This window comes from Salvia miltiorrhiza, chromosome 4, assembly GCF_028751815.1.
Source record: "Salvia miltiorrhiza cultivar Shanhuang (shh) chromosome 4, IMPLAD_Smil_shh, whole genome shotgun sequence".
In the NCBI taxonomy this organism is placed as follows: Eukaryota; Viridiplantae; Streptophyta; class Magnoliopsida; order Lamiales; family Lamiaceae; genus Salvia; species Salvia miltiorrhiza.
The window spans coordinates 47,389,064-47,415,918 of record NC_080390.1 but is presented as its reverse complement, the minus strand read 5'-3'; the positions used below and the strand labels follow the sequence as shown (position 1 = coordinate 47,415,918).

The 26,855-nt window shown below is 33.8% G+C and overlaps 3 protein-coding genes across 8 annotated transcripts; 2 read left to right on the top strand and 1 right to left on the bottom strand.

The window, feature by feature from the left end:
• The first annotated feature begins 5,308 nt into the window (after positions 1-5,308).
• LOC131023876 (putative glucose-6-phosphate 1-epimerase) lies at positions 5,309-7,521 on the top strand. 2 transcript variants are annotated; one of them, XM_057953512.1, is made up of 10 exons: positions 5,404-5,509; positions 5,575-5,685; positions 5,797-5,848; positions 5,921-6,058; positions 6,136-6,234; positions 6,316-6,413; positions 6,496-6,603; positions 7,020-7,101; positions 7,241-7,342; positions 7,460-7,521. In XM_057953512.1, the coding sequence occupies exons 1-9, from the start codon at positions 5,442-5,444 to the stop codon at positions 7,304-7,306; spliced, it is 822 nt and encodes a 273-aa protein (XP_057809495.1). In that variant the 5' UTR covers positions 5,404-5,441; the 3' UTR covers positions 7,307-7,342; positions 7,460-7,521. The 2 variants fall into 2 exon arrangements, with proteins under 2 accessions (XP_057809494.1, XP_057809495.1); XM_057953511.1 differs by lacking the exon at positions 7,460-7,521 and having other exon boundaries at positions 5,309-5,509; positions 7,241-7,458.
• Positions 7,484-12,085, bottom strand: LOC131023875 (protein MODIFIED TRANSPORT TO THE VACUOLE 1-like). Its single transcript, XM_057953509.1, has 5 exons — positions 11,620-12,085; positions 10,332-11,084; positions 9,801-9,956; positions 8,385-9,335; positions 7,484-7,912 (listed from the first exon to the last, which is right to left on the bottom strand). The coding sequence occupies exons 1-5, from the start codon at positions 11,824-11,826 to the stop codon at positions 7,871-7,873; spliced, it is 2,109 nt and encodes a 702-aa protein (XP_057809492.1). The 5' UTR covers positions 11,827-12,085; the 3' UTR covers positions 7,484-7,870.
• A 2,290-nt stretch (positions 12,086-14,375) lies between these two features.
• On the top strand, positions 14,376-16,875 carry LOC131023873 (benzyl alcohol O-benzoyltransferase-like). Of its 5 annotated transcripts, none has more exons than XM_057953507.1 (4): positions 14,376-14,521; positions 14,603-15,137; positions 15,762-16,230; positions 16,303-16,875. In XM_057953507.1, exons 2-4 carry the CDS (start codon positions 14,697-14,699, stop codon positions 16,662-16,664), a joined length of 1,272 nt encoding a protein of 423 aa, XP_057809490.1. In that variant the 5' UTR covers positions 14,376-14,521; positions 14,603-14,696; the 3' UTR covers positions 16,665-16,875. The 5 variants fall into 5 exon arrangements, with proteins under 5 accessions (XP_057809490.1, XP_057809489.1, XP_057809488.1 ...); XM_057953508.1 differs by having other exon boundaries at positions 14,384-14,521; positions 14,606-15,137; XM_057953506.1 differs by having other exon boundaries at positions 15,762-16,875.
• Positions 16,876-26,855: the final 9,980 nt, after the last annotated feature.

Here is a 26,855-nt window from a genome sequence, read left to right as displayed (position 1 = left end):
TTGATACAAACGCACATCAAATCACAAATCAATTAATGTGATTGTATATGTATTACATTCATTTATTTAATGAAGAGTTAAAGTTCAAATTCATTATTGGCTCTAAAATATTGGTTAATTTTTAAAAACGTTGACAATAAAATATTATCAATATTCAATTAACTCTAATTACAGTTCGTGGAAACTCAAACTCAATACTTTTGACCTTAGACATTAATCCATTTTCGCTTAGGCAAAATACGCACGCAATCCGCGTAATAATTAAACTCTAACAATAGCGCTCGTAATGATTAAATGCAATACAATGAATTCTCAAATTTCCATTTCAATATTACAAATTAATTATGTCCTCCAATTAATACGTAGAACTCCTTTATGTTTCGCCCTTATCAACCCCATGCTTCTTGGATCATATTATCCAAATAAGATGTTGTGCATAATTTTTGATGATAATATTTGGACTCTTATGCTTTTCCAGAATTAAATTATTGGACCACTACACAATATCTCAAAAGTGTTCATCCATCATTATTTCACTCGTATGGGTCATATAAACTGCATTACTAAAAGTACTCTATTACTGTTGCTTGATTTATTTTTTATTTTTTTTTTCACTTTTTGAGCATTGCAACAAACGCCAGATTCTTTCTTTAAAATACTATTTTGTGGGAAATTATTTTAATTTAGTTAGAACCCTTGGATCCGAATGATTGTCTTTTACCATTATAAGACCTTCTATGAATTTCATGAGACCGATTATTATTATTATTATTATTATTATTATTATTATTATTATTATTATTATTATTATTATTATTATTATTATTATTATTATTCAACAATATATAACTGAGTAGCAAATGAATTTTGTATGAACATTGATCGATTTAATAGTGCAAGAATTACATATGAGAAGTAAGTTGCACTACACAAATATACTAATGTACTCAACCTCAAATGAAGTACTAATAGTGCAAGAATTACATATGAGAAGTAAGTCGCACTACACAAAAAGCATTGAGGGATTTTAATAGTTAACATTTTCAGTAAAAAGTACTCACTACTCAAATGAAGTCATCCAAACTCTAAAGAGCAAACTAAATTGAGGTATTTACATAAAATAAATATAAATATTTTAGAATTTGATAATAGTACGTAAAATACTTAAGTACAGACTCTTTAAGCAATATGATACTATAAAGTTTGAGCTCCGGATTAATCCAATTACAACTACTATCTTTATAAAAAATCAAATTGTGTATGACATTAGAGAATATGTTTAAGACTCAAATTTCGTAATCATATTATTATTATTATTATTATTATTAGTTTACGTGTGTTTTGACCCTCATTTTTCATTTGCTTAAGATTGAAACTTTTATAAACAAAAGGAAATGTTGGAGAGGAACAATTGTAGGGAGAATCTGATGCTCAGCCCATAGTAAAAATCTAAATATTGAAACATTAAAAATGCGCACGTTGAAAACTAGGTGTGTTTGTATATACTAATATATTAATATTAATTCTGTCATTATTTCTACTGAGCTGTATCTCCTATATACATGCCACGATTATTCCAAATTTCCTTCATTTTCCTATATATATGCTTCATACAACCTGGAATTATTATTATTTTTATTTCTTCAACAACCTTTTTTGTGACCACAACTTCCGAATAGTCGATTTTCTGAAATGATTAACCCTTTATTTGTCCTTTTATGTTTAAATGGGATATGTGGTACAAAAACTTTCTTAATGTTTAGGCAGAGCTAGGAATGTGCTTCCTCTAAATATCCTTTTGTTTTTTCCCCCATTCGTGAATAAAATAACTAGTCTATTGACTCTATTGATTTGCTGGATCTACCCTAATATCATCCTAAAACCACATTCGCATGTCTCAAATTAGGGTTATTTTTAGAGTTAGTTGTCGGAAAAATCATTGTTGTTTCTACACTTATTTACAGATTCCATAAATCACCGTTGTCCGATATACAACTACATTATGATCACCTACAAATCAGTTAAATGATTTAAAAAAAAAATTATTTAACTTATTTTTTAAAATAAAAATAAGATATACTTATTTGACTGTATTATCCACATTGTAGTTATTTTCTTGTAATTTTTTTTGTAACATTTTTTTAAACATAAAATAAAAATAAAAAATGCAATTCTTTTTAAAAAATAGGTACAATATAGACAATACATTAAAATAATTAAATTTTATTTTTATTAAATAATAAATTAAATAAATCAAAATTTTACTTATTAATTTAATTTGTGGCTACAAAAATTAACAGATACAATATAAACAATACAATAAATAATTAAATTTTATTTTTATTGAATAATAAATTAAATAAATTTAAATTTTGTTCATTAATTTAATTTGTGGGTGTCCACAATATGACTACATAGGTCTATTGATAAAAAAGAACAATAAATCTATGCAGCCACATTGTGGTCACCCAAAAATTATATAATAGAATTTTTTTTGACTTATTTAATTTATTTTTAAAAATAAAAATAGGATTTGATTATTTTATTCTATCTTCTGCATGGAGTACTTTTTTTTACATTTTTTTATTTCATTTTTTTAAAAAAATAAAAAATTACAAAAAGATTATAAAAAATAACTATAATATAAATGATACAATAAAATAACTAAATCTTATTTTTATTTTAAAGAATAAATTAAATAAATTTTTACTATTTTTTATTTAAATAATTTATAGGAGGCCACAACGTGGCTGTTTAGAGCATCTCCAGCGCAAGGTTGGAGAGCCAGATTGGGCCGAGCAATTGGCGTGTCACACGCGCTGGAGTGTCGCCGCGGTGCGTGCTGGGCGCTTCGCCTAGTGCCGGGACGCGCCTATTTAATAAAAAAAATTAAAATGAAACTTGCTTTATCATACTTCCCAATTGTTTCTTCTTCACTCTTCACTTTGGGGCTGCTATTGTGTATATGATGAAAAATGAAAATGGCGGTGGGTTTGGGAAGAAAGAAAAGAAAGGAAATGGCGGCTCAGGTGGGTAAAAAAGTAGGTTTTTTTTTTGTTTTTTGATTTTAATTTTAATTATTGTAATGCTTTTAATTTTAAAAGTCTATATTTTATTTTAATTAATGTAATATTGAATTTTTAATTTTAATAAAATATTTAATTTTAAAATAAAAGAATAAATATAAAATTAAATGAAAATAATAATTTTAGCGCATCTTATAGCGCCTCTCCACGGGAGAATGGGAGATGGTTGTATAACCGAGCCTCAATTCGACTCGGAAGCTATAAAATGAGGACACTGTATAAAGCATTGGTTGTATCGGAAGTCCCACTTTCTTCGATAATCAAAATTGCTACTAGTTTTTTATTTGGTTCTTAAAAAAATGGTAGCTAGTTTCGCTATCCAAAGAAACGTTCAAATTTCTTGGTAAAGTTTGAGCATCTCTATGCCGACAAAGCAACATGATGTATGCTATTTGTGCGTTTTAATTGACCACTTAAAGTATATAGTATGCATTTAAGAGGCCTATTGAATCAATGTAAATCAAATAAAATTGAAACTGTTTAATTCTTTTAAATTCTGAAGTGAAGTCTTGGAAAGAGTCGACATAGACACATGTATCTTAATATAATTGTATATATTTATGCCATAGCCATATATGAATTGAAAATGTAGAAAATTGAAGTACTTTTTGTCGAAGCAAGCACGGTGCATGTAGTGTCTCTTTCGACAGAGATAAGGTTATGGATAGAGTTATGGTCGTACTTTTAATTCAATTCTTATTAGATTCCAACTAACATTAATTATTACATTACATAGGCCTATAGATATCTGCTTTTGTTGCTGCCCAAAAATACAAAACCATTACTGTGTTTTTAATTTGATTTTTTTCCCACTCCCAGACACGCCTCAGCATCATTCCCACTCCCCTAAAACAAGGGAATATCGCATATGCTCATTCATGTATGGGAATTTTAATATTATAAAATCAAATTCAACAAGACAACTATCCTTGTCTGTTTCCAAGATTTCAAATTTTAACTTGATTTTTTTTCCCTAATGAGGGCCAGATGTTGAGGTTTAAATAAGTGTCTTGTACATGTAGCTCTATTTGCTCCATTTTCAAGAATTTTAGATTGAATTCCGCACACCCATATCCGTGTACAAAATAAATCTCAACTCAAGAGCTTTTAAATTGCAATTTTCTCATTTTTTAAAAAAAACTTCCGAATACTAGAAAAAACAGGTCATATAAACTACTACTATATAATGCTATTTAAGTTTTTACATTTAGCTAGATTTGGAATTATACTAGCTATAATAACGTTGTCATGAAATCTCTACTTCGGCATAATCAAGGAATACGGCTAGTTTGATTGATACTATGCGAGAATATTTGATTTATTTGACTGAGATGTCTTATATTATAGTATAAGGTACTAATTAATATATGATTAATAAAATATATTAAATTATCCGCTTTATAAATAAATTATTGTAGGATACTAAAATTTTGGTACTTTAATATATTAATTTGTAGTAGGAAGGCGATATTATGATGGTTTAATCTGTTATCAAATTGATAAATGATACAATTAAGATTTGTACTGCGTATCTCACCTAGAAGGTGGTATATGAATACATGACAATTTACTTTATAAAGGACCTTGTGTTTTGAAGCAAATATGATATTAAGGTGTCGTAATTATATTAAACACTCTAGTCATCCTTAGCAATATAATTTAAAATAGCTAGAAATCTACATAATATATAAAAAGAGTATTTTTTTTTCCCTCCAACTTCTCTATTTTCTCCCACCAATCTTTTCACCAATTTCTCTCACTCTCTCTCTCTCTTTCTCTTCTAAACATCATCAAATTAAATTCTTAAAAAAATATTCAATATACATTTTAAATTTAAGTGAATAAGAGATTAATTTTATTATTTTTATTTATCAAGACTAATCCTCCCTAAAGAATTAATAAAAATATTGGAGTTATTACGGGTGAGACGACGGAGGAATGGCGTTGGCCCAAAACTATCAAGTATTATCGTAGGAGTAGATACTTTAATTTAGTTGGGCTCGGCCCAAAACATGATAGTTATATGAGTTTGAAACATGTCGTAGACAAGTAATCCAGTTCACGGATAAAACTAAGAGCGAAAAAGCCATGAGTTTTGATTGCATCTGTCTGTGTTGGTGTGGTTGGAGAGTCTCAACAAGCTAGCGTCATCTTAATCACCATATGCCTTTTTTATATCCAACATTTGGTGTAGGTTAATTTTGATATGAAAACTGAAAAAAAATTAAGAGCGAAAAAGCGGAGAAAGGTGATACTGATACGGATGCATTGAATATCCGACTTCACTTTCTTTTCGCTTATAATCTACGCAACTCACTATATATAATACATGTCACACAAAATACACAATCAATAATGGAGTGGTCAAGCGTAAATGGGTTGGGAAATCTACCAAAGATCATCTTAACTTGTATGGACGGAAGGTACAATCATCTACTTCAACTTTCGCAGTTTAGGACTTAAAATAGAAACTGAAATTGTTTAGCAGTGAGGCAGAGGTATATCTATATGGAGGCTGTGTTACATCCTGGAAAATAGATGCCAAAGATGTTCTTTATCTTCGTCCCGACGCCATATTTAGCGGTGAGAAGCCGATTAGGTATCATCTATCTCTACTCTAATCTACGAACTTCCATATTTATCACTTGCATATATGCTAGCTTTTCACCTAATGAATTCATTCATATTTGGTTGCTTCCTTTGGATACAGTGGAGGAATACCACATTGTTTGCCACAGTTTGGACCTGGCCCATTGCAGCAGGCAAAAACACTATACTCCTATTATTTCAATAATAATACATAATAGGTTAAATTAAACGTGATTATTTGACAGCATGGATTCGCAAGGAACATGGAGTGGTCTATTGTTAGTGTTGAAAATATGCAAATTAATCCTTGTGTAACTCTCGAGCTGAAAGACAATCCCTATAGCCGTAGTATGTGGGATTATGGTTTTCATGCTCTATACAAGGTATTAATCACTAATTAACTTCATTTCTCTATCATTATTTTTAATATAATTTCACTCATCGTTCATTCGTTTTTCAGGTGACTCTAGGCACACACACTCTCTCAACAGAGATTAAAATCACAAATACTGATCAAATCCCATTTTCATTTACTACTGCCTTGCATACATACTTTAGAGTAAGTACAAAATTCAACGACTAACCAAAATCACAATTAATAATTGTGTTGCATGTATTTAATCCATGTAATGCAATGCAGGCTTCGGCAGCAGAGGCGTCTGTTAAATACTTAAATGGTTGCAAGACATTGAACAAACAACCTGATCCAAAAAATCCAGTGGAGGGTAAGGAGGAAAGGTGTGTATGAGCTGTATTAATTAGGATATCAATGTCTCATTAATTTGTAGTTGATTAAAACCCTAATGTTTTCAATCTGTAGGGATGTTGTCACATTTCCGGGATTTGTAGATTGCATCTATCTTGATGCTCCTGACGAACTGCACCTGGATAACGGCTTGGGTGATTCGATTACTATTAGGAATACCAAGTAAGACAATGCAAAAAATCTGTCTGTTTATTAATTAGGGGTATTTATAAGCTTTTGAAAAGTGTTTAGCAAAATAAGCTTCTAAAAGTTTATAAGCTGTCCCAAGGGGACACCAAGCGGTGCGACCTCCTGTGTGTAAACAGTGAGGTCCCGGTTCAAACCCCACTGCTCCCCCTCCCCAACTCCTCCAAGTCAAAAAAAAAAAGTTTATAAGCTGTAAAAAATAAGTTACAATTACTCCTAACAAAATAAGTTCCTCAACCGAAATTTATATTTTTATTATCTTACCAATAACAATCATTTTATAAAAATAACTCCACCATCATATACCTTTTCAATTTCAGCACTGTTTAATTGATCAGTTTTTGAAGTCTTACATTGATCAGTTTTTGATGTTTTGTGTTATCTTTTGCTAGTTGGTCTGATGTTGTTCTGTGGAATCCTTATCTGACGATGGAATCATGTTACAAAGATTTTGTGTGCGTCGAAAATGCCAAGGTAATGTAGAAGATTTACAGACTCAAGTTTCTCTTTATGATTTTTCTATATCTATTTTCTGTATGATCACCGTCTAATTTCAGTATTGATTTTGTGAAGTTTTTATTTTGTTTATGTGGTGAATGTACGTATTACTTAGATTGGAGAAGTTGAGCTACAACCTAACCAATCATGGACTGCTGTGCAACATTTGATCAAGACTTGAAATGCAATGGTCGACCAGAATGCCTAATCAAATAAGGTCGTCTTTGCACATCTGTTTTATCTAATTAGAAAATACCATGTATGTCTTGGAATATGTTTGTGCTGTACGTGACTGGTTAATTTTAAGACAAATTATGTTATCGCTTTCGATTAGGATCTATCCGAGTAGATTGTGAACTAAGAAGGGAGAAGAAATAAATAACATTACTACAAAAAGTCTATCAGGCATTCATCTCAATGGGCTATTACAAATAAAAGGCAAAAAATACACAACAATCTTCAACAGTTTAGATGACTGCACGATTCCAGACCCTTCTTAGGATCAAAACAAGTTTAGATGCCAGAAATATTCACACAACAGGTCTGTGCAGCTGCCTTCCGCTTTAAATCCCCTCATTTTTTCACCCTGCTTTTTATGCAGTCTCGAATCCCATTTATGCCGATACAACACTTACTCAACAGTTCATATACTTTTTCCAATTCAAGATTCAGGCAGCATCTTCTGAGTGGGCTGCTTCACTAAGAACCCATGGCTAAAGCAATAAATCCACACACAACAAATCAATTAAATCGTGCGCTTGGTTTCACGAGCTGAGGCAAGATGATCCTACAAAACCAGCACAAGTTAACAAAATACTTGCACGTGAACTATCAGCTCAAGTGTAAAATATAAAGGTGAGGAGCATAGGTTACCACTGCTTCAACAAGAGTTCAGTTCAGTTAATAAAAAAAAAAATAGAAAGAGAAAAGGAAAGTCCTATGAGATTCCAGACAAATCCTAGATCTGAGACCAAGTGACTTCCCAATTTCTTTAGAGTTTCAATGTATTTATTTGTATCATACTCTTATTATATGTACTAGCTGATACTTAAATACTGCTGGAAGCGAAAGAACATTCTTCATTCTACAGGCTACACCTAGTAGGCCCAGAAAGGCCATTACCACAAAAAACATATTTCCGAAAACCAAGATGTAATGATAAGACTAACTGAAGGAGTTGTCGAGTTCTGAAGCATCCCAATGAGAAGCACTGTGCCAAATATTGATATTACAGAAATATGGCAACCAAAAAAACTTACCGAGATAAAATCAAATGCTTTTGTATCCTCTCTTTTTGATCCATTCATCAATGAAGTTGGAGGTTGGGTAGCTATGCCAGGATTGAAAATATCTGGAAGGGGTGAAACATTCCCTCCTACAGGTCCAGGAGAATTAATAGTAGAACTGGATTGTAGATTCCCTAGTTGATGGAAGTTGGACATTGCAGCTAGAAACTGCTGTTGAGCAAAGTGACTCCCCATGGCATTATAGTTTATTGGCTGAGAAGCAAATGCAGGATTGAGCACAAAACCAGAAGGAATATTATATGTCACAGCACCCAGGGGGAATATGGGATTTACATTAACCTCAGCAGCTTGCAAAGGAAATTCATTATTTAAAGCAATGTTAGGACTTCTATTATCTGCACTGGATACTGAACCCAAAATTTTGCCACCCATCTCTTCACTACTTGCATTAACCTTTATAGAGTGATCATTTCCACTCACAGGCATACCATCCATCAAGTTGGTAGCATATTCACTAGAATTTCCTTGCTCCGTGAAGACCTCAGAACTAGAATTTAAAAGGTTGAAAGGTTCAGATTCATTTTCATGAGCTGCTACATGGGCCTCTGAGGCTCCTGGCTTATCAAAAGCCATCCCAGAAAGTAGATCCGCAACACGGTCAAGATCTTGACTTATAAGGAAGGAGACATCTGCAAAAGGGTCATCATCAACGTTCAGCTTGTTGGTGCTCTCACAACCATCGGAATTGTTACCAAGTAAGTCATTGATCAGTGGAGCAACAGATGGTCGTGCACTTGCTATTTTTGGCTCACATGCTGCTTTTTCTGGATCTTCCATGCCAAGATCATCTAGGTCACCAGTGTTTATCATATCTGGTATCACTGAAGACTGAGGAATCTGAGTTGATTGCTTGACACGGTTGGCTCCAGTGCCATTTTGTTCACAACCGAGAAGACTCAATACCTGAAGCCACCACAAATTACTCATTTCTTATTCTGAAATGAAGAGAAGCCAAAATTACTAATTCTGCTGTAATATGCAGTATGCAATTCTTTTGGGCAATAATAGAGTAATTCTTATGTGCAGGTTGTTACATGCTTGATCCAGTGCCTAGATACAGGCAAATCCAGTGAATCCTAGGTTCAAGAGAATACTAGGAAAAGTAAGAGTGGTGGTTGTCATCTTATCAAAGACCCTGTATCCTTGCAACTTCACTTTAATTTGCAGTGCACCAATAATTCTATGTGATTGCCGTCACATGTTTCAAACCACACTGATAATTCATGAAAATTAAAAGTTCAAAGAAAATTCAGAAGAAAGGTGCAAAAGAAATCTCTGGTTACTTCTCTCACTCAACTCCATTCACTTAAGTTTTATGAAGACAAAAGATAGAACTAGAAGGCCACCTAAATGGGACTAAAATCTCACCTTAGTTGCTTTCTCCCTCAAAGATGCTTGGGGAGATTCAGAGCATTGCACCACAACATCTTTGTTGTCGTCGAAGTACGAAGCAATAAGTGAAAAATGCCCGTCATTCTTCTTCCTCAATAGTGCCTCAAGGATGCATATGGCTTTCATGCGGACCTAAATAAATGGCGGAAATCCAGTTAGTGAAAACATTAGACATGATTAAATTAGAATAGTTACTCCCTCCGTTCCACTTATAATGACACAATAGAAATAGGCACGTAGATTAAGAATAAGGTGTTAAGAAAGTGGGTAGGGACACTTAATTGATGTGTGTAGAATGGGTAGGTAGGAACCATGTACTATTTTTAGAAGGTATCATTATAAATGGGACAACTAAAAAGGAAAATGTGTCATTATTAGTGGGACGGAGGGAGTATTTCATTAAAAAAAATTTTATAACTAGTACAGCAAAATTTTAGGACAACATTGATGGTCATCAAATTATTAGTATTATAATGTGAGCCACAAATAATGGCACAAAGCACACACCTGCCACATAGGAGACCTCAGTTTCATTTCAATGGCATGCGCTAATGATTTGGCATCTAATTTTGAGGCCTCCACCAGGAAAACATGAAGTGCATCCCGAGTAGGCTGTAGGCGCACACCAGTTGATGTTACTATGGTCTCCAACAACTTCTCTTCACGAGTTTTTTGACTATAAGTCAAAGCAGGATCTCCATTGCTAGTTTCTGACTGGCTTGTAGAAATCTCTTCATCCCAGCTTCCATTACCAGCATTTTTTGAGAAGCGAGAAGAGCTGTTATATTCGGCATGAGACCCAATCCCTTCATACCTATCAGAATAATCATTTTCTCTAGTCAAAGATCGCTCAAGATTTGGGCTTCTGTAACTTCCAGTGTCATTACTTTTCCTAATGGAAGGAGATTGTTTCAAATTACTAAATCCCTGTCTAATTGTAGCACTTCCAATGTCAACAACCTCACTGATGAATGACTTTCTATCATCTGAGGGCATTTCATAGTTGGTATTTCCAAATCCTTGTATCCGACTGCGAAGACTACTTTCTGTAGGTGCAGCTGTGCTATCATCTGATGAGAATAAAGTAGATAATGTTTCTTGTGCTGTTTCTCGGACAGCCTTGTTCAACGCATCACCCTTCAGAGGATCTGGCTGGCCCCTGTAGTGGATTAACTGCCGTACTGAAACAGAATTTTTTTGCATCTCCCTTTTGAACTCTGCACCTGACTTTCCCACAGCATATTTGATGACCCTTAATGCCTGAAAACAAATTAATAAAACAATTATATTCTGTTGGCACGATAAGGATTGGAGTACTTAAATCTGCTAGAAGTTCCTCACTAGGGTTCCTCGCTAGAGGCAGCTGAATCGAGATCAATACAACAGTTCTCAGTTGTGCTGACAATCCATCCATAGGTCAAGATAATTATTTACACAAACACTTATTCAACATGTCAGTATTCTGCTAAAGTTTTGGTTGCATCCTTACCCAAATGATTCAAATGCTCCGAGAAGTTTCGAAAAAAAACATAACAAAGTAACAAACAAACCTATGGAGACGAATATGCAACTCAAGACACAGAAAACGATCAGATAACTTGGGGGGAATGAAATCTCCGTCTCATAACTATACTCATGTAAGAGATCAGCAAATTGAACCATGGTAACACACATAAATAACCGCAAAACCACCATTTTAATCAACTAAAACAAGTAACACACACAACAACTCAAAATTATCAAAACAACAAAAGCGTACAGCTAAAAAGAACAACGAATCGCATAATTGGATAACCTTCTGTTTAACAATCGGCGATTTGTGATCAAGCCGTCTGAGGATGAATTGGGAGACCTCTTTAACAATGGAAATGTGTGAAGACCTCAGCAAATCGCATATTTCCTCCAATTTGTAAACCGGAGTAACCTTATCCTCGTCGGAAGTCGCGACGTCGATCATTTTGGACCTCCAGTACGACTCCACTGCCCTCCTGCTCTGCTCCATTCTTCACCAAAATCACTTTTTCACTCCACCAAAGAAACCGATCGATTAGCCGATCCGCCGACTCGATTTACAAATCAAACAAACAGATTGTTCAACGAATTACTACAGGATCGGTCGACCGACCAGTGATTAATAGAGTTGTTAATCCTTGCGATCGCGGAGGTCTATGTTCATCGAAATGGAAGGAACGGAGAATTGGGATATTCTTTTTTTGGGGGGTTGATTTATTTTGTTAACAGAACTTGAATTTCTAATTTTGTTTATAGTTTTCCTTAATGAAAGTCAGGTACTCCTTCATTTTCTTTTTTATTTTTTATTTTTTTTAAGTCACAGTCTTGTGTAACTAATTTTGTCGGTGTTTTTACACCTTCAAAATCTTCTTCCTTCTCAATCAAATTTAAGTAAATTGCGTGGGGATGTTGACTAAGAGCATCTCCAATGCATTGTGTCTTATGGGGTGTCTTAGATGGTGGTTCCCTTTTAAGACACACCCCTCTTCAATGCATTATATTTTAGAGGAGTGCTTAGATCGTTATTTCCACAAAATTCACATTTCTATACTTTTATTTTTAAAATTTCAAATTTCATTAAAATTAAAATTCTATATTACAATAATTAAAATAAAATAAAAGACATAATTAAAATACGATAATAAAATTTAAATAATTAAAAATAAAAATTACATAATGTAAATAATTAAAAAAAATTACATAATTTAAATTTTATTTTAAAATTTAAAATTAAATATTCAGTATTACATTAATTAAAATAAAATATAAAATTAAAAACATTACAATAATTTTCTAGGTGAAAAAACTAAAATAATTAAAAACCAAAAGAAAAACAAAAAAAAGCAAAAAAAAAAAGTTAAATAACGAATCAATCCCACCGCCGCCCACTATCTTCTCTTTCTTCCCCAAATTGCTTCCTCCCTATCTCCCCTCTTTCTCTGCAACTACTATATTTATTTTACAAATTTCTCCAGTTTATTTCCCCAAATTCTTAAATTCATGAAATTAATTTTTTTTAACGAACTCGCGTTCCATGGACGCGCCTCACCCTTCTCCCCCATCGACCCGATTCTCCCCTTCAGCCCGGCTTCGAACCACGTTGCATCTCCAGCGGCGCAGCCTTCCCTCCACCGACCTGTATCGACACGGGCTTCGCCTCGCCCGCTGGAGATGCTCTAAGAGGTTAATGCATAAGTTTAAAGACTTTTGAGCTTAAATATTTTTTTTTATTTAATACTATTAATTTATAAAAAAAATTAAGTAAAATTTCGAATGTTTGACATGGAGTCCAAAAAAAATCAATAATACAACTATACAAAATTATAATGCTATATTTTCGTGTTCGTTATAAAGAATGCAATTACATTTTTTTTTTTTTTGTGTAGTTGCGTGATAATGCTTTGGTAAATTAAATCTTATTCAAGTAAACAATTTATTTTTAAAATACCGACTATTATTGTCATTTTCGATTAATTAATTATCGATTAATTTTAGTTTTTTATATAAATTACATAAATAAATAAATAAATAAATTTAAAGACTGCGCTATAGGGTATTTTAATCAGGTTTTGAGCATTAATTTTTTACCGCTAGATTAACACACACACAATTTTAGTTTGTTAATTCCACATAATGATCTTTTTACATTTCAAATTATTTTTCTTCTCATTCTCTGCATACAACATATTTTTACAATTTTCAATTAAAAAAAACATATTTTTACAATTTCCATGCAATAAAAATACACAATAGATTAAATTATTTAAAATTTAATTAAATATTTTTTTAAAAAAATCTTTAATTTGACATATAATATGTAAAAAAATGAATTTTTAATGAATAGATTAAATTATTTAAAATTTAATTAATTAATCATATCTTACTTTTTCCTTTTCCTTGAAACGTACGTTGCAACATTGAGCTATATAATTTTAAAATAATAAATTTAATAATAGAAAAATAATAATATAACATGTACTAGATTATAATTTCCTTTTTGGATAAAAAGAAATTGTACTTAATTGGTGTGGACCACACCACTTTACTTCAATTTTCCTACTAAAAAGTAAGTTTTCTTAATTTATGTGTGTCCAAAAAAAGTGAGCCTATTTGAGTCGGACGGAGGAAATATTATATAATTTTCTTAAAAAAAGGAGGAAATGAAAAGAGCTTTCAATGCACTTGATTTTTATCATTTAGGCTCAATCAAAATTTATAGAACTTTCAATGCACTTAATTGGTGAATTTCAATTTTAATGTATTATTAGGAGTGATAAATGTATTTCCTTACATCAATTTAAAATTTTAATTGATGAATCTCAATTATATTGTATTATTAGAGTTGATAAATTCATCGTTAGAGTGTATAATTTCTCAAAATTTTAATTTTTGGAATAAAATTAAATAGTATGTATAATTATATTCTTATAATAAATTTTATTTTAAAAAAATTATTAAAGTAATAAGATAAGATAGTTCGTACAAATTGTGAAACACTAAACTCTAAACTATTACTGTAATTTTTTTTTTGTTTTTTTATTTATTTATTTATTTATTTATTTGATGAGTTTATGTGGCGGCTGACCATCATTCAATTTTGTTGCCGATAAACTCGATCTTAAAGACTTATTCATCACTTTTCCTCATATTCACGACTTCGCCGGCGGCTGCCGCCTGGCCACTCTGTAAGTTCCGTACTCGCAATTCACCTATCAAAGTTTAATTTTAGGTATTAATTAGGAACTTTCATTTTGATGGTTATGAAGCAGGCGGAGATTTTGGTTTGTGGAACGATTTTGAAGGCAAAAAGGTTTTGATCATTTTTTGAATCTATAGATGCACACATCTAATTAGTTAAAAATGGCGTTGATCAACGCTGCAACCTTCAAAGTAATTAGGAAAAACCCTGAGCTAATCCGGCCGGCAAAGCCCACGCCTCATGAATTGAGAATCCTCTCCGACATCGACGATCAAGACGGCCTCCGTTTTCAGATGCCGCTGGTAGAAATATACCGGCATAACCCCTCCATGGAAGGGAGAGACCCAGTCAGGGTTATTCGCGACGCTGTAGCTGAGGCATTGGTCTTCTACTACCCTTTTGCCGGGCGGCTGAGGGAATACGCCACCAGGAAACTGGTGGTGGAGTGCACCGGCGAGGGGGTGGTGTTCGTTGAGGCCGACGCCGACGCCACTCTGCAACAGCTTGGCACACTTCTACCGCCGATCCAAAACCTGCACGAGCTGCTCTACGATGTCCCTGCCGCTGCTGGAGTCATCGATTGCCCTTTGATGCTTATTCAGGTATTTTCTAGCTCATATTGTGTTTCTTTTCTAGGATTATATATAATGTTTAGTTTTACGTCAATTACCTTATGAAGTCTTTCATGTGCTCACAGTTGATGGATTAAACTGATTGTGATGAACAAGATGGTTGTTGAGTAAATGAAAACCTGATTCATTCTTTCTCATATATTGATTATAGGTTATTAAGCTCAAATTTGACAGCAAAGTCAAGAAGCCCAATTTTGAATTGAATAGCATAATTTGTGTTTGAAGTTTAATTGCAACGAGTGAAACGTGATATGAGAGAACGGTTAAATTATTACCAAAATCATTCTTATAAAGTATTTGAATTCTTAAAAGCAACGAGTGAAACATGATTTTTGAACAACCAAAAAAGGCCTCTGCAAGTTGCAGATGCCAATCCGGTCCATGAATACATTTTACTGAGAAGGGAAAGCACTGAGTGATTTATGTAATCTTCAATGTTTAGATATGCATTGGAATGGTGCCACATTGTTCATATCTGTCTATTTTTTTCAAAGCACTGAGTGATTTATGTAATCTTCAATGTTTAGATATGCATTGGAATGGTGCCACATTGTTCATATCTGTCTATTTTTTTCACACATTCCGCCTCTTCAGGTTACGCGCCTACTATGTGGTGGATTCGTCTTTGCCTTGCGCTTCAATCACGTCATGTGCGATGCTGCAGGGATTCTCCAATTCTTCACAGCAGTTGGCGAACTTGCCCGTGGTGCTGAATACCCTTCTGTTCTACCAGTTTGGCAGAGACACATTCTCTGTGCTCGTTACCCACCACGCGTGACATTGAGACACCCCGAGCACGATATCGTGATTGACACTAAGCGAACCATCATCCCACATGATCGCATGATGCGACACTTGTTCTTCGGTCCCACTGAGATCTCCACCCTCCGCCACACCTTACCTCCACACCTCCACAGTTGCTCGAGGTTTCAACTGGTGACAGCCTGCATGTGGCGCTGCCGAACAATTGCTACCTCTCCTCACCCTAGCGAAGAGGTTAGATTGCTGTGTGTTGTGAATGTTCGTAAGCGATTGAATCCACCTCTCCCAGATGGGTACTATGGTAATGCTATTGTTTACCCTGCAGCAGTCACCACTGCTGACAAGTTATTGAAAAACCCATTCCATTATGCAGTAGAGCTCGTGAAAAGGGCGATAGACAAAGCAACAGAGGAGTATGTGAAATCAGTTGTGGATTTGATGGTGATGAGAGGGCGGCCGAATCTCACGGGGGTGCAAACATATTTAGTGTCTTACGCCAAGGGTTTCGAAGAAGTGGATGTTGGTTGGGGGAAGCCCGCGTATGGCGGGGTGGCAAGAGGCGGCTTTGATTCGTTCCCGCGAGCCGTGAGTTATTTTTTACCCTTTAAGAATAGCAAGGGTGAGGAGGGGATAGTGGCCCCCATATGCTTACCGCCAAAAGCCATGGATGCACTCGTTGAGGAGCTTCAGAAGATGTTGTTTTGTCGAAGAAGCTCAATTGTTTCAGCGCTGTAACAGTCGCAAGTCGCAACACCTATGAGGTGGTGATGTATGGCGAGTTTCGATTACTTTTACTTGGCATGTTAGTCATGGTAGCACCAACCCCGTGTAATTATCTAAGAACTGATTTCATAATTCATAACAACTTCCTCTAAACTCATTATGTAAATACAAATATACAATCATATAATTCGGCTTCGTTTGACATGATGTTGCTTTGTTGGAAGTTATTTCTTTATTATGGATAAATATAAGTTTTTTAGTCCATAGTTTGAGCGTTTTCTCAAAAATATCTCACCCTAAATATAGTAATTAATATCCATCGTTTCACTTTTTTGTGCGTAAAAATTATTCGGCTACCGATATTTGACGTGTTCTGGCCAAGCTACAACATGGCAGACATACAGAATTAAAAAAAGAAAAAAAATGAAAGAAAATTCACATTGCCAAAAACCCATATCTGGAATTAAAATAAAAAACGTTTCTTCATTCTAATCTTATTCTAATTCCTCCCTCCCCTGCCACCTCATTCGCCGCCCCCTTCCCACCCATCGTCATCTCCTCCGCCGATTCCTCTCTCCCCCGCCATCTCCTTCGCCGGCCCCTGCCCACCTACCGCCATCTCCTCCACCGCTGACCGCATTTACAATCATCTAAGTTTGGTTTCGAAAACCATCTTTGAATCTTAAAACAAGGCTGAATTTCCTAAATTCTTCATTGTAACTAATTTTGGTTTCGAATTTGGTTTTCGAAAGGGTCCATCTTATCTTGGTTCCCACGATATATTAGCGGTCAGTACACTTTTTATTATGAAAATGTGTATAAAGCATGCATTGATGGTAGTAGTTAAAAATGTGAAATCCTAAAAATTGAAATTGGAGCATAGGAGTTAGGATATATATATATATGTAAAGGCCACTCCATTGCATCTATATAATACTATATAATAACGAAATCGGGTTGCTGCAAATAGTAATCTCAATTTTTTGTTCTTTTAATTATTCCATTTATGAAAATCTATAATTATAACTTAAATAAATGTTTCTAACCAATTGTTTTATTATATATAGAGTCAATTATTTTTCTTATATATTTAACCGTTACATTAATCAATCAATGTGCATTTATATGAGATACATTAAAATTTTGAAAGTCTATATCAATTATAGACATATAAATTAGTTTCAAATTATAAACTAATTCTAAAAGAATATTTTTATGGTCACATAACTATGAACTTTCTACAAATGTGTTATTTCCATCAATGCTTCAATTTTCTTTTGTCAATTCTTTTAGCCATGAATAGCTTATGTCGGATGTTCTGTTCCTCATTTACCATTCACCTTAAGTCTTTATCTCCATCTACCCGTCTCATCCACTCTCAATTCAATTAATTCATTTTTTTCACAAAAGAAAAGAATACATAATCACTTATCTACGCAAACGGCCGGGTGAGTAAACTTATTGTAATATTTATCTTATTAGACTTGGGGGTATTGATGTGTATATTTTAGTTGTTCATATTTTTAGATTATTTTGTGCTTTAATTAAATTTAATATACATAATTAGGTATTTATTGATGCAGGAATTGAAGAGTTCTATGTCGATGGAGGAGAATAGAAGAATACAAAAATAAAAATAATAAAAAAATGAGGAATTTTGTTGCTGAAATAGAAATTTTATTAAAAAGAAAAGAGAAAAAGGACCTGAAAACCCCTGAGAGCACAGACGCTAGCAAAGGGCCGGGTCACTAAGGAACCGTCTAAAAGCAAAATAAAAAACTGTGGAAAACGCTCGCAAAGGGACCAAGGAAAGACAAAAAAGAAAACGAAAACTAAAAGTTGTTCGGCCTGTGCGAAAAGATAATCATTATATTAGTGAAAGAATAATTATTATATCATGAGAATTAGTCCAAAAAGAGATGAACTAATGTTGGCTATGATTTTGATTAATTTTATTTCTTGTAAATCAATAAATGATTTTAATATATTTTTATATATGAAGGGTATATTAAGTAAAAGAGAACACTTTTGAAATAGTCATTTTGAAGAAGGAAATACAATATTTGGCTACTAATTAAAAAAACACAAAATCTAGTCATTTATTATGTGTAAAGACTGTTTTGCCCTTAATTAGGGTGGATCGAATTCAGATTTGCGCGCGGATTAGGCATAGTGCCATATGTGCCAACCAAAAAAATCTAAAATATATGACACTAATGACATTAATATGGCCATAAATACCATTCGTGCAACACTACATAAGAGAGTATATGACACTAATGACACTAATATGGTCATGAGTACTATTCGTGCAACATACTGAATGGAGAATCTAAACCCTAAATGGATAATGTAAATCCTAAATGGGGAATCTAAACCCTAAATGATAATCTAAACCCTAAATTAATAATCTAAATCCTACGGGAAAGTGTTCAAAATGGTTATATAACTGTACCCATCTAAATAATATTAGCACACAAGTATATGGTACTAATGACACTAATATGGCCATAAGTACCTTCCGTATGACACTAATGACACTAATATGACCATAAGTACCATTCGTGCAGCACTGAGTATATGGTACTAATAGTGCTATGTGTGCCTAATCCGCATGCAAACTCGAATCTGGTCCGCCCTAATTAAGGGCAAAACAACCCTAAAACGTAAAAAAAGGCCAAATTTTGTGTTTTTTCAATTAGTGGCCAAATATTGTGTTTTCTTCTTCAAAATGGTCATCTGGGTATATTGTTTCTTTATTGAATGTGGCAGCTAGGTATATGTTGGGGGGGGGGGAAGGGATTATCATCTTTGGCAATTCACTTTTAGCTGCAGGAGATTGGCGACTGGATTCTGGGACGGGCAGTAGCGCATTGGCGGCAGCATTAGACGTTTTCTTTCTTGTTTTTTTTCTTCCTAATTTAGACTTATTTTGAGTTTTCAAGATTTGTTCCTCAGTTTTCGGTAACAATTTTATTTATTTCATCATTCGATTATTACTTATATATGTTTTCTTCGTTCGATTTTATTGTATGAAATACGATAGTATGAGTAGCTAATTTTCTTGATTCTGTGAGAATAATGAACTACTAATTCAAAATCTGTGAGACCTAATTATTTGTTAATTGATTTAATTGAATTTTGATTTGTTCCCTGAGCAGAGTGTTTTAATCTGGTTAATGAGCCCGATCACCTTAGGTTAATTCAGATTAGTGTCAATTAGTTCCCTCAATCCGTAATTGTTGGAATCGAGCTAATTAGTGACGAAGTTATCGTACCGGTAGTAGGGAATAAATTGGTAGACGAATTATTACTTGCGTTTCTTGGGTAATTTGTCTAAATCATGTTCATTCATCTTAATGCTATTGAAACATTAAATCTATGTCTGACGTCTACAGCTAGGTTGTGTTTTGATAAGGGGAATAGTTAGGTCTGGTGTCTACATGTAACTATCGATAAAGTAAGTGAAATTGGAGTACGTCCTTTATATTCACGGTATCATATAACTGATTGGTTCATGAGAATTAAATTATCTTTACGTCTATGATCAGAGCAGTGATTAGTGTGGATTTATTTGAACCGAGTCCGTTTTATTCTTGATTTATCTCTACTTGTTTTTCTTAGTTTTTAATCAATCTCTCCAATTTAAGGCGTGGTGGCTACACCAACAAAATTCTTTAGGAAATTGAGTGCATTTACCCGTTCTCTATTGTTCGGCCCTGCTAATTGCTATACTAACTTAATTCTTGGTAGGATTACGGGAATTATTTGGTGATATACGACGTCTACCAAATTTCCGCACAGGCCGAACAACTTTTAGTTCTTCATCATTTGGGAGTTGGAACCTTTCCAATTTGGAACAAAATCCCTCATTTTTTGTATTCTTCTATTCTCTTCCATCGGCATCGAACTCTTCAATTCCTGCATAAAAAATCACCTAATTGTGTATATTAAATTCAATTAAAGTACAAAACAATTCAAGAATATGAACAACTAAAATATACACATCAAACATCCTCACACTTGAATCATGCTTGCCCTCAAGTATGAAGTGAAAGCTAAACTCAATTCTCAATCATTGTTGTTCACACATCTTAATCCTCTCAAGACACGACACAAGAGACCCCACAAAAAGAAGGAAAATAAAAAGAAGACGGACACAACAAACACGACATACAAAACAACCAAGTAAAACCAAACAATTTCCTTGCCAAAGTTGAATCAAGCAACTCACAAGGCAACTCTCAACTATCGAATATCAATTTGAAATCATCAAAAAATGGATCATTATCATCAACTTGGTCAAAATCGGGCACAATCAGATATATCTCACGGTTTTCGCTCATTCACTCCCTACACTAATTCCGGACAGCCACACATAGACATGTTTCACGCAGTCACAATATATAATGGTCACTTTGTAACTCAAGAAGATTTGTTCTCATTTGACGTGGTGGGGGTAATGACCATTAATAAATTTGGAAGGATCTAAACGGAGTACCTAGGCTTCAAAAATAAGAACAAAGTATCATGCATGTTCAAACCAAATCATCATCCATAAACAATAAGCATCTCATGAAAATCAACTGACTCATCATTGAGCGAACAAAAGAACATCATATATCAGCCTGTATGCTCAACTCAACTTAGGTGCAACCGTTCCCAAGTTTGATGAATTCACATCTGAATTGCTAGTGTTAGTTGTGAATTCGAGTTTTAAAGCTCGAAGTCACAACTAGAAATAATGCTAATCGTAAATTTGAGTTTTGAACCTTGAATTATAAAACCCCCCCTCAAATATTACTTTAACTTGACCAACATCATCCATTATAATAATAAGAATAAAAAAATAATACTACCTATCATTCACTAAATGTACTGTAATTTTCTAATAGTTACCAATTTTTCTTACACTTTTTTTTTACATATAATTATACTTGTGTAAGAAAAATGTATGACTTTTCACAAAAAATAATGACAATCATCAACATCAAAGAACTTATTAGGAAGATCACTACAATTTGGATATATGATTCATTTTCCTTATAATAAAGGACGTTTTTAATTACAATTTAACAATGTGGATATTTTACCCATTGACAATTAAAAAAAAGGCTCATGACACTCCATTTTCTTTCAATTTGAAAACCTCCAATGTACCCACACGCACGCTCTCTTTTCTTTCACCCTCTATAGGCACCACCATTTCACCACTTTCAACACTAAACAGCTCTTGATTTATACTCTCTCTGCCCCATTATTTTTGGACACAAAGATTAAAAAATGTGTAATTCGTAGATAAAGTGGATTGGTGGAATTATTTAAATATTAGGTATAGAAAGAGAATATGTTGCCAAAAAATGAGTGAGATATTTGTAATGAGACATCCCATTATAAAAAATGGGACATTTGTAACGGAATGGAAGGAATATCCCATTTACTACGCATTGGGTTCCTGCTTTTTCACCACTCAAATTTCTCTTTTCCTTTTGTTGAAAACTCAGCCGTTGCGAAAGCCACGTCAATACAATCCCATCAGAAACATGGAAAACGCGGGCTATGAGGTTGTTTTCAATAATTTTAATATCAAATTTTTAATTAGGTTGTAACTGGCCAAATAATAAATAAAGGTAAAGATAACAAAAAAGTTAATAGTTGGTGGTCGTCGTTTAACACCAAATAATTCTTGCAATCTTGTCAAGAATCAAATGAGTATAGCAATAAGTAGGATCCAACAATACACTCAATTCCCTAAAGATTGAGTTTGGTGTAGCCATCATGCCTTAAATTTGAGAGATCAATTATAAACTAAGAAAATATAAATGAACTAAATAATAAACAAGATATAAATTAAAAATAAAACGAACCCCTTGACTAAATCCACAGTAGTCACTGCTCTGATCATTGACGTAAAGATAAATTAATTCTCATGGACTAATTAGTTACCGTGAATGCAACAGACGTACTTCAATTCATACTTTCTTTATCGAGAGTTAGCTAGAGACTCTTAAATTAACTATTTTCTTTATCAAAACATAACCTAGTTGGAAACGTCAAACCTAGATTTAATGTTCTGATAACATTATTTGACAAATTATCTAAGAAATGCAAGTAATACTTCGCCTACCAATTTATTCTCAACTACTGATATGATAGCTTCACCACTAATTAACCTGATTCCAGTATATAATTACAGATTGAGGAAACTAATTGACACTAATCTGAACTAACCTAAGGTGATCAGGCTCAAAATAATCAAATTAAAACTCTACTCAGAAAATAAATCAAAATTCAATTAAATTAATTAATAAATAATTAGGTCTCACAGACTTTAAACTAATGCTTCATTATTCTCACATAATCAAGAAAAATTAACTGCTTATGTTATTGAAATAAAACACAATCAATTTTTTTTTAAATAACTATTAATCTAATAAACTGAAATAAATAAAATTGTTACCAACAACACTGGTCCAAATCTTGAAATTTCGGGATAGCCTAAACTACGAAAACAAAATAAAACCAAGAATCGTGTCGCCGCCATTAACCTACTGCTCATCCCTAATCTCAAAACTTCCTCCTACTCCAACCCAATAATGTTGTCTCATATGAAGTCATAGGCCAAAATACAAATAGGCAAAAATTAAAATAGCCAATTTGATTAAGTAAAAGTTGATAGTGATCATAAAAATAAAAATATATTAATTAGGTACATTTTTACAAATATACCCTTTTATTATTTGAATTTAACAATATTAAATTTTGAAATTTTGAATTTCGTTTTACTAAAATTTGAATAAAAGAAAAAAAAATCAAATCTTCCCCCTCACGGTCTCACCCCTTTTCAACTTCGTCCCCTCCATCAAATTGTCGATTCCTCTTCAAAAATTCCGGCGAACAACAACAGTCATAGGCCGCAGCCTTCAACCCCCCTATGTCGTGTCGTTCCCTATCGTCTACCTCTCGACGACGGCAACATCATCTCTCTCTTTTCTCAAATCTTGATCCATTTTTCCTTCTTAATTCCTCGCAATTTTCGGCCAACATTGTCGCTGTGACAGCAACAACGTCGCCACCCGATTTCTTTCTCTTCCGCATAATAGTAGCGGGTGGAGTCACCACCATCGGCCTGTTTTCCCTTCGTCCCCGCCGAGCAACTGCAACAAAGCCACCATCGCCGTCGTTTGCTGCTGCTCAACATCTCCCCCTTCTCGGTTTGTTAGGTCCGGAGGGTCTCGAATAGGTGTAGGGAGGAATACACCTATAGGCTATTTTCGATCTTTACAAGAGATCAAAACGAAACTTCAAACACAAACTCAGACACCTGTTTACTGAACAGGAGTTTTGACCAAAATAGGGTTAACGACTGATACTGAATACTCTTCAGTAAGGAGTTATCAGTTAAGTCAAAAAAGCTTAACTGATGCACGTAAGGCTTCAGTCGAGTTTGATAAACAGAGATGTTATAAATCTTACTGACTATCAGAAGATAGATCAGTCAGACTGATAACACACGCAGCGGAAAACTTTTATTTCGCAATAGCCTGTGAGTTGAGCACGTTGTTAGTCTTAAGTTTCTTTTTGCAATTAATCAGTTTTCAGTTTACGAAAGGAATAACACAAGTAAGAAAGTAAAAACTGAAAGCTGTAAATAACACAGAGATTTTACGTGGTCTGGAAAACACTTCCTACATCCACGATCGGTTGATCAGACCAACAACTTCACTCGGCAAGTGCTTACTGGTGCACGGGTGCACACAACCGAAACAACTGAAGATCCAATCTCCAGTACCAACACACCTTGTTGGATTTCTCACTCCTAGCACGCACTGGGCACTAGGATCTCACGAAGACAGAACGCCTTTATCAACTCCTTTACAACACAAACACTCGATTCGGTCGGTTGAAGGGAAGTTTGAAACTTGCCAACTAAACTTCAAAGAACAAGTTCTTTGCAGTTAGTTTGACCTAGGCTTTGGATAAACGAGGTTTGCCTAAGGTCTAAGAAAATTTATGTAATCAGTAGTGACTGATTTTTGGCTTTGGGATTCACTTCTTCGATTCAAACTTTGGAGAGTCTGGGCTTTAGCTGAGAAACAATTTTGGCATAGTTTTAGTTTATGTCGTTGAATCGGTGAAGATTGAAGTGATCCTCGAGCGCTATTTATAGGGGAAGTCTTGAATAGATCCGTTGGCGGAGAAGGTCTTCAAGATTTCTTCCGTTAGAGAGTAATTTGAACTTGGGCCGAGGCTTCAATCTTCGAGGTTCCTTGTTTGGTGAGAATGACTATCTTGAAGAGCAGGAGATGCGACATCTCTGAAAAGGTAATCACCAAAGAGGAATGACTTCTGCAGAGAAAAGACGATCCTGAGATCTCTGCATTTAATGCGGCTGTACTTCTGGAGTGCGTGGCTTCCTTTGAACGTTTGAGGTTTAGTCCGAGGAAGAATGTTTAACTGATACTTGACTTTAGTATCAGTCCGCAGATTCCACGTGGCACGCATTAAGTAATCAGTCAAAACTGATGCTTCAGTCGGCCACTTCAGTCTTCAGAACTGCAACTAAACTAGAAAAAGAACTCTAACACTTGAGTTCGAGCAGTTCTAGTCTATTACAAAAGAAACCTATTGATTTTGGTATCATCAAAACAAGGATTAAGATATTTCATTAAGTTCCCAACACGGTTAGTCCGTCAGAGACGAGAATCATTGCCACAGTCCGGCCGAACAGAAACAGCCACCAGCCGCTGCCCTCCTTCCACCTCCGGCAGACTACTAGGACAGGCTCGCGCCGCAACCGCAGCCATCACCACTTTCTTTCTAATTTATGTTTTGGTATTTTTCTTTTTTATTTTTTTCTCACTTTTTTATTATTTATTTTTATTATATTTTTAAGGGTAATATAGTCTATTTACACAAAAATTGATTAAGATTAATATATTTTTAATTCTATAGTTACAGTTAACTTTTTGTTAAGCAAATTGGTTATTTAGAACTATTAGCCCAAATACAAAATACAATCAAATATCTATCCCAACTAAATTAAATATTAATTCGACGCTTACGATAATTAAATTTATTTTCTAGCGCAAAATATGTTTCTTCAATAATAATTAATTCTACATTTCAAGATCTTCTAAAATCGCACAGAACTCTCTTCTTTTTCGCTTCATTCCACCCAATTTTCTTGACATCATGCATCAAAAGTCACTTAATTATGTATATTAAATTCTATTTAAGCATAAAATAATCCTAAAATATGAATAACTTAAATACACTCATGACGGTCCTATTAAGTCCGTTAATGAAGATCGGATGAAATCAAAACCAATAGAATAAGAACTTATTCAAACATAAAAACTGTATAGGAATCTAATGAAACAAAACATAAAAATACATAGATCTAGCTACGAATGTGTTTCGCCAAAAGACTATAATGTCAACTAGCTAGCTACTGGATGGTCCATACCATTGCCACACTAAGTAGTATAGGGAAGGTCCAAATTAATCACCTCCATTGAAAATTAATGTCTGTTGAAAACATATATTAACACAATATTTAAGTACTTCATCTGTGCACGATAAGTATGATGCGTATTTAAGGATAAATTTAAAGAAAATATCAAGAGAAAAATATCCACTAAAATTGATTTGTTAGGTAATTAATAAATAGTTGTGAGATAAATTTTCTTATAAACATTGTGTGGGAATAAGTGTGAAAATATAAGGGCACATGTCCTAAAATGGAAATGCCGTGTTTATTATAGACGGACAAAAATGACAAAAAGAACACACTTATCGTGGACATAGGAGGTATTCGAACTAAGTTCTTATTCAATCATTTCATCCTCTCTCTCTCTATATATATATGTATATATATAGGGTGCGGTTATAGTGAGAACCACAATTATCGTGAGAACATAAGAACCAATAAAATTACTGCATCTGCTATACAAATTAATGCATCCGCTATTAAATTTAATGCATCCGAAAAAAATAATTTTTTTGCTCCCTTCAGGATTCGAACCCAGCACCTGCATCCATCCACCGTAGATCTTGATGATCGAATGGCTTAAAATGGTTCTCCGTTCTTATTTTATTAGTGGTTCTTATTTGAACCTCTCCATATATATATATATATATATATATATATATATATATATATATATATATAGGGTCGCATTCAATGGAGACCATTTCTTA